We start from the raw sequence: 15,990 nt of genomic DNA, 5'->3' as shown, positions 1-15,990 counted from the left end.
GTCACCCCAAAAAAAGTCCCGACACCTCATACCTTTTTAGATATGTCGCAGGCTCATTTATTGCCTCGCCTTGGTTGATCATTCACCTTTATTTGTGTTTTCGACAACAGCTTCTCTGAGACTCCTTCAGGTTTTTCCATGGGAGTGGAACACAATGCCGTGTGCGTAGAAGCCACCAAAGCACCAACCTGTGAGCTAATGAGAGGCCCCATGCTGTTATCTAAGGCTCCGGCTTCTCTACCACTGTTGCACTTCTATTAGTGGCGAGTACACACACCGGGCCCCGGCTCACATATGTTGCGCACGTACATTCTCTAAAGGAGGTTTCCCCGGGATGCAAAGGCTTGTAGAAGCCGCCGTTGTTCTTACAGTAGCCCTCGTGCACATGTATGCACTCAAACAAACACACACAACAGTCAGAAGTGGAGGATTCGATGGCACCAAAGACCACAATGAAACAAAGGCACAAATGACACCCTCCTGTGACAATCCCAATTGTAGCTACTTGCCTTTGTCTGATAATATATCAAATGCATTAAAAAAGAGCACTTACTTAATTGAACAACCTCTTCTGATTTGTTTGTGTTAAAGGAGAGAAGAAAATGTTAGACAACAGTGCGTGTGTGTGTGTGTGTGTGTGTGCGCGCTTTCCTTTGTGCACTGTGTGTGTGTGTGTGTGTGTGCGCGCTTTCCTTTGTGCACTGTGTGTGTGTGTGTGTGTGTGTGTGTCTGTTAAACCCCCGCCAAGCAGGGATGCATTATTTAAGATGCTGTTGTGATACTTGTGCCTGCTTAAAGGTCTCAGCTTCCTTTTAACACCATGCCGCATCAGTCCACCTCTGCCCCCACTTGTGGGGGGAACCAGAGTGGGACCTGCTGGCACTGGTCCACACATCACCTGGGAAAATATCACAGCAGGGGGAGGAAAGGAAGTGATATAGATAACCTTTTGAGTTTAGCACACATTCTTGTGAACTAAGAGACATTTTATGACCCTACCTTATTGTCATTTCATTGCTGACTTAAGTATTTTTCAGTTTTTACAAGATATTCAAGGATATTAAACTAAATGTTTAATTGTATATTTGTGTGGATTTAATGCCCATCTGAAACTTATTTTTAAAAAGGTGGTGTTGATATGTTTTCACATTCATAGACCAGCTCTCAAAGTGAGGAAAATAAAAAGGTTAAATGCCAGTTTCAGACAAGCACATAGAGCTGGACATAAGTGTTATTAGGTCTAAATGTGGAAATGCCCAGCCGCTCTCCTACTGGTGAAAAAGCCTGTAATGGAACATAGTATTATAAATTGAATATCGTTAATTACTCTTCATGCTATGCCACCAGCCGTGTGTACAGGGCAAAAAGGAAAAGCTTGGGAAAGTGGAGGGAAAAGCGTCTGCAGAGGAACTTCAGGGCCCCTCATTACACTCTGCCCCTGGGTATTTTTACGCCTTTTATTTCCCATCTAATGAACTGTTTACATTTTTCAGCTTTTCAGGCGCCACAATTATTTGTGCTTGTCCTTGTGTCACTCATTGCACTGGGCAAAAAGCAAGGAGAAGAGTTGGAGGGCATTGAAATGTGTACATAAATCTCAGTTTATTTGATTTTAATTATCGTGATTGTTTTGTAGTTGGGGAGCTTTCCTTTTACATTAAATTGACAGCGATTGTAGACTGCTTTAAATTAGCAAAGGTCATTGTTTTACAATTATTAATACATTTTCTGTAAACAGAAGGTTTTTAGATTTACTTTCTTCTTTAAGGACCATGGAGGAAGTTAAAAATCATTGTTAATTTAGACCATATATAGCCATGTATGCCCATATATTAGAAAGAAATTGCACACAAAGGAAAGATCCATATATTCACTGTAACTAAATAAATATAATTTGCTGCTCTGAGGATTATGCCAAACTGATTAGCATATCTGATATGAATTGTTATGCATGCATATGTAATTACTTTTTGATGGGTAAAGAAGAATTTTTTTTTTTTTGTCTGCTATCCATGTCAACAGAGGTAAAATGTGTGTTTTTGACAGGACATCAGAACCTCCATCGCTGCATTTGACGGGATGTGTAGAGTTTTAAAGGCAGGCCACTTTGCATAAAGTTAAGATGTACCTTTGTACTTTTCTTGTGTGCTTCCGGGAATAGAAGCAAATTCTCACCCAAGATTAAAAAAGTGACAAAAGACAGACCTTTCAAAAGGATTAAAAAAGCTCTTTTTTTTTTCTTTTCTGAGCAATAAGGTATCTTCTGAAAGCGCTCATTCTTTTTTAGATTACAAAGCCTGATTAGTTGTCTTCGTCTTAAGATGCGGAACACAGTCTTTACATACTGTAACTAGAATGAGAGTTTCAGTACATTGTCTTTATAGAATAGAAGATTTTACTATGGAACAGGGATCTGATATCTGCTTTCTTGACCTCAAGAGTGATCCTGTTGTCACTTAGCAATTTTTAAACACCCCAACTTATAATCTGTTATTGTATTAAGCAGTCAATATTGCACAGCTGTTTATGTTTTACATCAAATGGGAAGGCAGTAATCACTCAGGAATCTGATGCTTTCCAGAGGGGGAATCCATAAACGGGAGTGTGTACTGTAGGTACAGGGAGGTAGCGGCAACACTTTCATTTCACTGACATTTTCCATTCTTAAAACTTTCTTTGTTATCTGCACTGTTCTCATTGCAGAAACGCTTCATACATTCATCTGTAACAGACAGCTATTTAGAAATACCAAACCTGTATATGGTTTGAAGGCGACGTAAGTCTTAACATTCAAATCAATGCTTCTCCCAGGCTTCCTCGTCTCAATTACTGGTGAAGTCGTCTTTCCCCCTAAGTTTCACTGCAGCTCTTTAAGATGAAACTCGACTTAAATGGAATATGTGGGTGTTTTCGTGGCAACAAATGTGTGTGTGTGTGTGTGTATGTGTGCGCGCCTTGTGTACATGCTGTCTTCAAATTGATGCTTATTGTCTTTCTGGTTTCATTCAAATAAGCAAATCCTTTTAATGTCCTGACAACAATACAGTGACCACTTATTCACCCCTGAACAGAAGATGGGGCTGTAAAAAACAAAAAAAGAAAAGCTAAATTGAAAACAAAAAGTCAGCAATATTAATGAAATTTTTAGATAATCACATTTTAGAGGGACAAAATATGATCACAAATTATTTAAAATAAAAGACGATTATCTGCAGACATTTCAACAAAGGATGAAAAGCAGTGATTATTATATTATGTATGATTATGTCACCTATATTTGCCATATCTATGTATGGTATTGATGTTAATCAAAAGAATGGTGGGGAAGCATATTGACTTGTTTGTTTAAAACTATGATACATACATGGATTACATGTGTCTAATGTTTTACCTTATTTTTCTAGATATTTTAGAATTTGTTGTCACGTAATTGAGTATTGCAACAATTATCACAATCTTAAAAGTTAATAATTGACCTAATCGTTGTATGGCACAATCACAAAACAATTGCAAAAACATCTTAAACAGCAGATATGGACAAAGTGCTCTTGTGTAATACATGTTGGGTGGAGAGGGGGGCCTGTTTTCCCCACAGTCGGCGTTCTGTGGTTAGCTGTGGTCCCTGTGGTCGAGTATTGTTTGGGTGCGCTCTTTATCTAATGGGTTTTGTGGTCCGGGTCAATCAGGCTCTCCGTCTAGTCAGTAATTACTCCAGAGAGAACTGTGGCCCTCACCATCACGATAATAACAACCAAATCACATGAGCCATGACTTTCCACTCAGTGCTCCAGATTATGAGGAGAGGCCCCCCCCCACCGGTTGTGATTGGTTCCAAAGTTAATTTCAATCAAGCAACTTGATATTATCACTCTTGAGGCTAGAATTGGCCTTTTAAGTTTGATTTGTGCTTTTCATATGGAAGGTAGCATCAAAGTACTTGTGCAATAGCTTAATAGCTAATGGAAAGATACTGGGAAAGGATGCTGTATTTGAGAAAAAGAAAATATCCCCACCAGGTAATTGGTGTTCCTTCACTGATTCTCCTACTTAGTTTTATTTATTTAGTCGGGAACTAAGTAAATATAGAAAAAAGAAAGAATTCTTGTGGAGAAAAAGTGATATTTTCATTCCTATGCTGGTGTTTGCCTTTGATTTTGCCCACCTCCAGCAGCCCACCTAGAAACCCTGTCAAGGCAGGGAGAGAAAGCGAAGGAGGCTTAGTAAACACTTTCTGTGTCTGCTGCTGGTGTGTATTTAGTTTAGAGGGCATGCCAAGAGGCTGTTTTTCCATGGGTCGGGCGTCTGTAAACAAGCGGTACAACGGCAGCCCACTCTTCGACAATTGGAGGTGGCACACTCTGAAGTGTGTATGAAATGTGTGTCTGTTTGTCTTTTTTTTGTGGACATGGCATTCCCTCTTATTCTAGCCTATCTAGAGACAGAAAGAGAGAGAGTGAAAGAGGGTGTGTGTGTCTGTGTGTGTGCGTGCGTTAGAGAGAGAGGCAACCCCAAATCCGATGGGCCGCCAATGGGTGATGAATTATTCCCTGTCTGAGTCTCAGCATTGGTGTTATCACAGAGCCTGCCACTGCACTGGGATGACAGCAGTGACAGCCCCCAGAAAAGATTTAGCGCTGACAAGTGATACTTCCTCATAATACATCTCCCTGGCCCTCTCTCCTGTCCCCACTGTTCCACAGCCTCTCCAATCGCACAAGATGAGGTTTTTTTATCCCTCAACTTATATTTGTTTAAGTGGGTAAGATGGGGGGGCTCTTTGCCACCACTTCTCTGGCACGAGTGCACTAGGTACAGTAGATCACCTTGGAAGGAGGCATGGGCACAAACCCACACAGGCTTGTTTTCAGTACATGTGTTGTAGGGGCACACACACGCAGAGACACTCACACACATACACACAACCTGCATGTGTATGACTTGTCACCGAGTTCCATTAGGGGGCTCTCGTGCTTAAGGAATGCCTGTTGTGTTTTCGCTTCAACAACAGTACTAAGCCATATTTCCCCACTTGTTTTCTCTCTTTGCTGTCCTATTTCTCATTTCTCTTCTTCTTTTTGTCCTTCTTCCTCATCCTCCTCCCCCTGCAGAAAAGGTCACGTATTGCCTACAGTGATGAGGTGCGCAACGAGCTCCTGGGAGATGACGCCAGTTCCTCCGAGAGCCAGGTGAGGTGCTAATCAGGGTCCCAAACGACACCAGTGTGGGTGGCTGACTGGCCCCCAGGGTGAGGAGGTGGGCCCCTCCTAGGGGCCATCGAGCGCCGAAGCCACGGTATTGTCACCAAGTCACGCGGAAGGAACACTGTTTAATGCAAAGCTGGGCTACCAGTGAGTGGGCTCAGGGCATGGGACCAGTGTCTGGCCAAAGCCAGATTGTGACAGAGACACACACACACACACACACACACACACACACACACACACACACACACACACACACACACACACCTAATCACATATACAATATAATACACAATCGAAATTTCAATCTAAAAACACGGCCTCCCCAGTACCAACTATCCCATAGCTGTTCTCCAGCCGGGTGTGGACTTAGACCAATAATAGATCCTCCACACGGTCCCCACACATATAGAGACATACATGCACGAGAATTGCTAAATCTTGTTCTCTGGTCTTTCTTTAAACTCCAAGGGTGGCAAACTTGCGTAATATACATACACAAAATGAATAAGAACACAGGTTCTCATATTATTCTGATGACTGAAATATTTTGGTGCAGTGCTCCTTTAGCTCCTAAATATTTTCATTGATTATTTAATATCAGCCTTTAATCAAAAATCTCAAATTCTATTTGACTTATTTGTGGATTTGATGTATTATCTATCAACATATTTACATTTTGTTTTATTGTTTACTAAAAGACGATGACTGACATTTTGTTTGAATATCAGTTCAGCCTGTTGAATTCGAGGAATATAAACAACAGATAAAGACCGCATTAACAGTTTTCATTCATTGTCAGCAATGTCAACAAAAGATTCATTCCCAGCAGTTATGAAAGTGGTAATGAAAAGAAAAACTAATCTTCAATTGTCATCTTAATTGGCCAAAATATGTCACATGTTATTTAAAACTTGTTTTGAATAAATGTAGAATTGCATCAAAACAGTGATAAATCAACGGATTCAGCAAGCAGCGGTTTAACATTTAAAACGCACTTACCTATTGTTCACCTGCACAGCTGCCACTCATACGCAGCCACTCTCAACTATGACCAAACGTCTTTTGACTAATTATATATTGCCTTTAGAATCTGCTGTCAACTTGGAGGGGTTGCTGTGTCTCAAGGCACACACAATCACACACACTCGCATGCAAATAAATACTTTGCATTTGCAAATGTGCACTCAAAAAACAAAAAAAGACAAAGATGAATAATCAAATGCATATTTGCACATTTAGTCCCACAGTGTTTTATGTGAGTATATTTAGATGATTCACTGCTAAGCAAAGCTAAATAAAGTTGTCTGGGTTTTGTTTTTTTTTTTGAACATTTCCCTATTACCATTTCAATGATGACCCATGAACTTCACATCTTAGAAACATATGTATCACGAGCCAAGATGTGTAATTGAAATGCATATTCCTGGCAAATTAGTGAGACGCAAAAGTGACTCTGACATTTTATGCAGAAGTTGGAAGGAGATTTGCTGTCAGAAATGTCACATTTGCGACACTGATGAGTTCGATCTAAATCCTGTCAAGGAAAAGCTAAAAAATGTATCACATTTCATTTCAAATATTATTTTCCTTTCATTAAAAATGTATCTGAAAATATTTAAAAGTAATACTTATAAATATAGAATTTACACATCTCAAAGAAAATTGTTGGGAAATGTATTGGTATAGAATTAACACTGTGGAATGATGTTTTAAATTTTGGAAATTGCTGTTTTATTGTTGTAATTATTGGTTTAAAAATAGTTATTATTGACAATAATTACCAAATGTATTTTATATTGTTTTTATTTCAAATGATTACTTACTAAATGAAAAACAGTGAAATGTTGTGCTACTTTAACCCGTTCATGCACGTGTCAGAAAAAGGTAGCAGAATGTGACATCTGTAAAAAGTATCCACAGCTTCATTCTTAATTCTCAGTTGAACATAATTATTTAATTATAAAAAAGTAAAACAATATGCATAAAATTAAATTATTATTATTGGTAAAATGTATAAAATGTATTTACCTTAAAATGTATTTATCTTTGGGAATTTAGGCCAAACAAATCTAAGCTATAGTAAGTGAGTTTTTTCATATCATTTTATTTTATTCTCCCAACTTCTGTATGAGAAAAAGATTTATTATTGAATTGTGAAAAACACAGTATTAATTTGCAATAATAATGTCCGATGTGAAATAATTGTAATTATACCATAAATCTAAACACACACACACACAAAACCTTAGACAGAGTTCATGCAGGGGGCAAAAGCAAAGTAAATAGATGATATATGTTCTCCCTTTTTTCTCCTACGTGCTGTATTTACCTCATTTTCATTTTAAAACTTGTGGAGATAATACTTGTCGTGGTCTTGCTGTGAGTGGAGTACTCGGAACTTCAGGGTTTTTTATCTAACGAGACGGCGGTGATAAGAGAGGGGAAAAGATGGTGGGGGCTGGGGCAAGTCGGTCAATTTAATTCCTGACGATCTGAAAGAGGTCAGGATCATTTCATATAGCACTGGCTGAGCAGATCATTACCAGTCACAAATCTGTTGGTTACATGGCAAGGATTTATAGCTAAGTAAACAGGGAACCGTCATAAGTTCTGAAAATGGCGTGTTGGCCCTGCGATAATGGCTAAAGGACGATTTAATAGAGTTCGGCATTTATTCGTTATCTGTATGCGGACAGAGACTGAATTGGCACTATCGCTGTTTTTTTTAATAATGTGGTAGGCTACTATTGCACATTTTTTCTTTCTGTTTCCTCTGCATGCAACACACGCACAAATGTTGGTGAAGACACACACCAACACCAAACACACTCACAGAGAGACACCACACACAAAGCAGCAAATGCACACACATTTTTCACACACGAACACTATACGGAATAGTTTCGATTTCAGTCACAGCAGAAGGCTTGGCCACAAGAGATTGTGCTGGTTTGAGCCGGCATGGACCAGATTTTACAGGCTACAAAGGAAGCAGATTACCACTTGTATCGAATTCCGTATTGGATAAAAAAAATCTTTTGTTTGAAAAAAAAAAAATTGCTGATTATCATAACAGAAAAATTGCAGCAGTGCAATTTTGAATACTGGCTGGCATCACAAAAACACAAGGAAAGGCGCTCATGCAGGAGTAATTATAACATTTACAATATTCTGTATTTACTGCTCTATATCTCTTGAGCAACGCGAGCATCGTTGGCTATACTAAAGAATGGATGCCAAAGAAAAATAAAGCTAAACAGGAAGAAACGAGAAACACAGCTCAACATGCCCCCTCATATAGTTTTAACAAATCCTCCAAGAGGACTTGCAATCAGTCAGGCAGCACAAATGAGCTAGAACAAGTTTTGTTTGGTACCCATTGACTGATGGCAGAGCTGGGGTGAGGGATCGCAGGATCTGCTGGGTTTTTTTTAGCCCCAAATAACCACATCCACAGTGTAGTTTTAAACTTTGGCCTCTTCAATAATGCATTCTTCGTGGGGAGTTGCTGCTTAAGTATTGCGTCTTGTCTCTGCCGACATTTTCAAGGAGAAGAACTCTTTCGAAAAACATGCAATTATATCTGTTTACCTCCCACATTACAGATATTGACAATATAGCAGTGAACTGTTGTAGCTATATTTTTGGGGAAGAAAAAAAAAAACACTAATGCAGGAACTATTTTTGAGATGCTTCTAAAATTACAGAGGAAATGCTGTGACAAATGTACTTGATATTTTTGTTCGTGTTTTATATAGTATTGAGTCCTCCTGAATGTAATATTTTATGACAAATTTCTTTGAGTGCCTTTAATAGTGGTGTAATATAAATAGAGGAGACAAAGTATGCGGTACAATATTGTTTTTTGTTTAGGATTTCATTATAAAATAGGTACAACTGTTAAATGTTATTTCTCACATTTTATTCTGTCCAGAAGAGCTGATAGGAGCTGATGTTCACCTTTTTGTCACTTGTTCTGAATTATTTGAATATGAAGATGCAATTTTCTGACCCTCTCCCAGCTGTTTTTTTGAACCTTAAAGTAAGCAATCAAGTTTGGAATTCAAAATCTAAGAACTCTTTCCATATATGATACAAAATTATTGCAGAGTCACAAAATTCAAAATAAACAGCACAAGTAATAGTGGCCCTGAGCCTCCCTTTAGATGTGCTAACCTTTAATGTTGGCCAAGAAATGTGGATTAAAAAGAAATCACCTCTAAAAGGCTTGCAAATCAAGAAATCCTTCCCCTTTTTATCCAACCGGGTTGCATTCCCACGATAAGCAGCAGCCTTCTTTTTCTTTCTCTACAGCCCTCACTTAAGAACAGGCAAGGGAAGCAACCTATTTAATTGTGATTAGGCATAATTAATGGCAAATGGGATTGTTGCCCTCCCTCAAATGTCTGATTCATTATTACAGATGCAAGGTTTTCCAGGACAGGGAATAGGAATAACATTTCTTATTTACTTCTTTTTTCTTAAATTTGCTATGCTCTTTAATCAAAAATGTATAGCTATGCTAAGATTCATTTTTCATGATCTGTGGCTGTCCCAATAATAAGCTGCACTGTATGTATATACAGTGGTAGCTTCACGTAGACTTCTGTACATAATATAAACAGCATGCACCTTTACTGATATGCATAAGTTACATGAAATATTGACAGCATATCAGCATTGATAAACTGTGTTACAAATGGAGTGGCTCAGCATTTCTCCATTCGGTTCCAAAGGGCACATATTTCTTTTAATCCTTTTCCAGAGAATTCAGCAAAATGACAGATACAAAATATATTTGCAGACTTTATTTTACTCATTTATTCTTTTCTTGTGCTGTATCAACGTTTGTGATGTGACTTCCTTGATAATGTTAGTTGATATTGCAAGTCGAGCGATCCATTCCCTCTTTGTTTAATGTGACAGCACCAGGACTTGATCTTTGTTTGTTCAAAAAAGTCAGCCCGAGCGGCGTATTTAGCTTCTTTTAATGTTTTTGTCTTGTGATTTCCAAATGCTAAACATGCAAACAGATAAATCGTCATGGTTAATTCTGTACCAAGCCACATGACTGATCTTCTTCTTGCTGCGTTTTTTTATCTCTCCTTCACTCTCTCCATCTTTCTCTCTTCTCTCTTTTGCTCTCATGATGCAGTTGATAAAGTTGCGTGAAGAGGTAAGTGCTTCTCTGCTCTAACAATTTAAATTCTGCTTTCCCACTGAATTTTCAATTTGCCCTCCTTTCTCCCGTAGAAAATTAAAATCAGCTCATTTTTTTATGTCTGAGTGAACAGCTTTCAGGCCAATCCAATCATAATGAATTCACTGAAGGCTAGTTTCCCCTACCTTAAATATCAGAAAGTGATGATAAGATATTTCTGATACGCCTTTTTGAAGAAAAATATTGGGGAATGAAGCTTCGGTTATTGGGCCCAACACAGTTCAGAACTTGATCAACTTAGCTTCACGAGGGAACTGCTACTTCTATCAAAGATTTACTATCGCCATATTAGTTGCTTTCTGCCTTTTGTAATGAATTGGATCAAGGTTATCATAAGTGATATGATGTGTTTTAAGCTAAATTGCATGACGGCAGATTGTAGGGTAGTTTTTGTCATTCGCCACTGCATTAACGTCACCACCATTACCAAAGATTACTGAACTCAATTCATGACATTTTAATGTATTTCATTGTTTATATACGTACAATATAAGGTACCATGCACAGTATAATATATTGACGGCTTAAGTCATTAAGTGTCAACTCAGTGTTATTGTTGGTGCTCAATGAAAAGGTACTGTGTTGGTTCAAACAAAGAAAAATGTTGAAACTTGTCGATGCCTACATGAAATTCTTGAAGCTGTCAGGTACTGAACATTGCTGACTTGTTGATGATTTTAGTTTGTGAACATGCAACACTTAAAATATTATTTTGGTTTAGCTGATAGCTAGCTACAATACACAGCCAGCAGAAACAAAAATCATAGTTAGCTTTCTGCTTAGCTGATTATCTTACCAAACTAAGAATACTATCTAAAGGTTTTGTGAATTAATTATGACCAATTAGGAACCTCAATTAATTGGCATTAATGTTTTTTTTTAAATTCACATCACTTTTCACAAAAGTTTCCTTTGTCTAGTTCCAATAGCAACAGTTGGCATTACTCTCTTCACTATTATTCTCTCTCTTTGAGGTGGTGAATTCAAAAATAACTCTTTGTAGAAAATATAAAGTTGGACTTCCGCGACAACCCATCCATTTTTTTTGTATTAAAGACTGAAAGGTCTACAAACATAATTTAGAGAAGTGATTAGACGCATGATAATTCATATCAGCGGTCTAAAAATGCCTGATTGTTGCAACCTTTTAGATTTTAACCTTTGTCCAGCAATATTACTATATTACTCGAACACTATGTCAATTTTGAATGTCTCTAAGTTAATATCAAATATGCACGTTACAATCATAATGTTTATAAAATCTAAAACTATGTTGTAACATTATATACATCATAATCTTTTTTAATTAGCCTAATACTCATGAAGATCATATTTCAGAGAAAATGTATTTACATGTTTTTGGAGGTCACCTTATATATAGGACTCCCTTGTAAAAGAGACTGTGTCTCAATGGGACTTTCCTGTTTTAAAATAAAGGTTTATATTTATAGGCCTATATATTGCTTGTCCTTTGAAGCATGACTGATTTTGTATTTGCAGATGTACTTACAGTATGTTGTTAAATGTGCCTTTTAGTGAGGCTGTGTTCAAGAGTAATTCAGTTCCTAACAATGCCTCACCATTCACACCTATCCATAATTTAGAGCGCCAACTCGGCCCAGATGCCATGTTATCACGCTTTTCCTTTTATTTAGCTGTACTTTTGTTTTCCCTTCTTCCTCCCACTTTTTTGTGCATTTCTTCCTAGCCTAAGGTTTAGAAGCCATCTTGAGTTACCTCACCTGTCTACCTCTTATGGAATGGCCCCGATCTGTGTAATCGGGCTTGATTCTGCGCCCTCTTCGGCATTGCACTTCTTCATTGCAGTTTTTTTACTCTTCCGCTCTTCCTGCATTTGAATCAAAGGCTGGTACAGCTTATACACACTTAAGCCTTGCTTTTAAAAAACTATACTTTTTTTCTTCAGCTGAAAAACATGTTTAAATATTTAGCACCCATATTCACAGCTGTTTGACACTTGTAATTCCTCGTCTTACAAGTCCCAAACAAACGGCACGGAAGATCACACAGTCAGTCTGAATCACAGCTGTCATCATTATTCACTTTGACTCTCCCCCGCCCTTATTGAAATAATAAGGAAATCATCTGAACTTTGGAAAATGGTGATAGTAACCGCCTGTGTTTGATATTGAAAAAAGGCAGGAGAGCGAAAGAAGAGGGGAGAGATTTCTTTTGAGCTACAGCTGCATTGTTCTGGGGCTCCCTGTTAATAACTTACAACTGAAGAGTGTTTCTTGACGCAAAAAAGCACAACAAAAAAACACCATTTTCATGGTTCCTAAGAAGATCTTTGTTCAAAATGTAGGTGTCAGATGAAAAGGCATACATGCATAGGCAGAAATGGTAGTGGGGGTGTGCCAGTACACTCAGAAATGCACAATATTTACCATATATTGTATTTAAATCCTTTGCTACTAGGCTCCATGAGAGGATCAGACATGATTTTGATGAGATCCTTAGTCTTTTGTAAGTAGACTAATGGCAGATCTGACTTGCTATCCAGTAGCTGAGCTTGAGTAGGCGTTAGGGTATGTGTGTTTTATTCTGAAGGGTTCATGATGGTTATCACAACCACAGGGGTCAAGCCTTGATATGGGATCTTGTAGCACAGTAAGGGCTGGCAGCCACTTTGCATTTCCTTCCACAAAAATGCTGACAAAGATGTCTTGGATTTTGCTTGCTAACAGCAGAATAAAAATGTAGCTGAACACTTCGATACAGTCAAATGTTTGTGGGTGTTGTGTGACATTTGTATATTGGAGCGAAATTGCTTATCTGGAGTGTTAGAGTCACCTCATGTTAGATAAAGTTTGTAGACCTAATCTCTCTATCAGTCTCCACTGTGACTACGTAGTGTAGGATGTTTAGTTTTAATTTTACATGTTCCTTTCCATTATTTTCCATGGCATCATCCTGTGTCCATGGCTGGATTGTTTCATTATTAGGGCCATCACAGTGTGCTATTACTGGATTCTTAGTGGCTGAACTCTCACCTTTTCCTTCAGGGTTTGTCACCGTCAAACTCAGGGCGCATTATTCTAATGATCACACACACATATACGCCACCACTGCCACTGTTACACCCCCCCCAGCACCCCCCCCTCCCACCTCACACACCCACCCTCACTCACCCTCCCCTCCCCCCGGGCCTAAAAGTAGACAGAACGAGGGAGAGAAAAGCGAGAGAGAGAGAGAAATTCGGGAGGAGAAAGCTTTGAAGTGGCTTTCCATCGCAGTGAGTCTGCCGGCCGTCTCCCCGAGACGTGTCACCTTTGCCGAGAGGGAATAGGAAAATCACGTTTCGAATGGTAATGATAACATACTAATCACTTGAGCTCTTTGAAGAACCCGGGGAGTGTGCTACTCTGTCAGTATCCCTGGCTGCTTCATGCTCCCAGGCGCGCACAGGCACTGCAGCCATGGTCTAGGTGTAGTAGCTTAAGCATTGCATGTCAATACGTCCCCTCTGATCCATAGGGGCTCATTATAGCCCAAGCTTGGTATCCATTTTCTCCCACGTGCAACTGCCACCATCTCTGCTGGTGCAACTACTACCTCCACACCCATGTAACCCCTCCCCGAAACCCCCTACCACACCCTTCACCAAAAACACACCACACCATGCATCCTGTTCCACTCACCATCTCCTCATCGCTTTCCTCCTACCATTTTACCACCCATTCATCCACCCGTTCTCCTATCCCTCCATCCTCCCCCTGCCCTCCCTTTAACTATTAAAAAGTATCTCTGCAATTTTAAATGACATCTGTCAGCGGCGCGAAGAAAAAGGAAGCGAGGGAAAGAAAAGAGTTCAGAGGGAGTTTTCTCCTCCTTGCTCTTTTCCCATCCCTCTTATTGTCAAACTTTGAAAAGTGTGTCATTGACTTTTTTTTCTCCACGTTTTTCATTTCCTCTGAGTGATTAGCTGGTACACATTTTGACAGCCCAACCAAAACTAGAGATTTCACTTCTCCCCCTGTCCCCTTCGCTCATGTGATGGGCATAAACCCTTGTCAGAGAGGCGGTTGTCATTTGTCAGGTTGTTTTTGAGTGTCAAAAATGTTACATCTGATCAGTTTCTTAACATAGCATATTAGAAAGGCCATGAAAACCAACAACATTTGAGTCAACATTTAAGTCTTCCATGTTTATGCTGTTTATGATCCTACCTACTGAATGCAGTTTGGGTTTAATGAAAGCTGGGTCTTAGTTTGGACTTGCACATAAAGTGTATCACTACAGTGGGCAATATGGCTCTGTAAATGTTGTTTGAAGTTATGTTTAAAGTGAAGTTGAACAAAATCATTAACAATAAACTTTATTGAAATTACAATGCGTGTCTGCCTAATAAAACAATAATGGTCAATATCCAGGCATTATTTGAAACAAAGAATGATCAAACAGTAGCTTCCATGATTAACCCCCTTGTGATACAGTATGCCACAATCTTTTAATGAGAGACGCAGTTTATGAGATCTTGGGAATCGTGTTAAAAACAATAAGGTCAGAAACACAGAAGCAAACTTAATGCAGACAAGTGGAGAAACACCCTAAAACAGTCATGTTTTCCCTGTGACAGGTCATGGAGAACTGTTCTATCCTCTTGAAGAAACTAAACACAAACGCATGTTTTGTGAATTTGAGGGGAACCTCCATGGGAAAACTGTGGTTAAAAAATGCCATTATCTAATTTTATAGCAGTTTATTGCAACCACAACCAAAGCCTGTGAGATGAGTCATAGTTAGTGAGTCTCTTTTGTACAATGATTTCAAAAATGTAATGTTGAAAACATGAAAGGGGGTATTCCCAGCAAGAGAGTTTCTGCTTTCTTAAAAAATAGTTTTTAGTACTCATTGAAAAATTGACCTGTAGCTATTAGTCGATATGAAATTCAAGGTCCCCGGATCATGGCAGTGGAAAGAAGTATGTTTAAAGCAAATAGGAAAACATTTAAGATATTGTCAGGTAACCTCATCTAATCACTCACAACATGTGTACAATACTCACTAAAATCACTCTAATCTCTAATTTCAACTCTTACAGGTAACATTATGTGTGTAACCACACCATTTAATTCAGGATAATAAAGCGTGTATTACTTTAAACAAAACCAAAGATCAGGTATTGATCAACATGCATTGCCGTCAATATAAGATATTTGTGTTAATGTTGCATTGGTTCCTCGTATTATTTTTTATTTGGATAATAAGTGTTTATAATGCTAATAAAAACTAAAGAACTATATGCATATTGTATATGTATTTAAGTATAATTTATATATGTTAATACATGGTGCAGTAATTGGATACACAAACACAATGAAATAAGGCCACAATAGTAGATTCTTACGTTTGAGTCCTAAAGATGGAAATCAAGGACATCAGTTAACAGAGGAGATATTTTATAGCCTTGCTTGTCAGACATGAATTGTTTATCTATAGAGAAGAAACCAACACCACAGTTTTTTTTTTTTTTTTTTGGTGTCTAAGGAACTGCTATCAATTGATATGTGCGCGTATGATTAGATCCCTAGCTAACACCTT

The 15,990-nt window shown here is 38.5% G+C and overlaps 2 protein-coding genes across 8 annotated transcripts in view; one reads left to right on the top strand and one right to left on the bottom strand.

The window, feature by feature from the left end:
- The window catches only part of naa40 (N-alpha-acetyltransferase 40, NatD catalytic subunit), a 181,026-nt gene that overhangs the window by 21,062 nt on the left and 143,974 nt on the right, over positions 1-15,990 (bottom strand). The window lies entirely within an intron of this gene.
- The window catches only part of vti1a (vesicle transport through interaction with t-SNAREs 1A), a gene marked incomplete at its 5' end in the record, with an annotated part of 111,063 nt that overhangs the window by 11,868 nt on the left and 83,205 nt on the right, over positions 1-15,990 (top strand). For 4 of the 5 annotated variants that reach the window (XR_006827533.1, XM_046065131.1, XM_046065133.1 and 1 more), the window contains 1 exon segment: positions 5,109-5,186. Coding sequence is in view for 3 of the 4 variants with exons in the window: in XM_046065131.1 (XP_045921087.1) it covers positions 5,109-5,186 (78 nt within the window). 5 annotated transcript variants of the gene reach the window in all.

This window comes from Micropterus dolomieu, linkage group LG12 (assembly GCF_021292245.1).
Source record: "Micropterus dolomieu isolate WLL.071019.BEF.003 ecotype Adirondacks linkage group LG12, ASM2129224v1, whole genome shotgun sequence".
NCBI lineage: Eukaryota > Metazoa > Chordata > Actinopteri > Centrarchiformes > Centrarchidae > Micropterus > Micropterus dolomieu.
The sequence above is the reverse complement of the archived record's forward strand: the minus strand, read 5'-3'. Positions and strand labels throughout refer to the sequence as shown.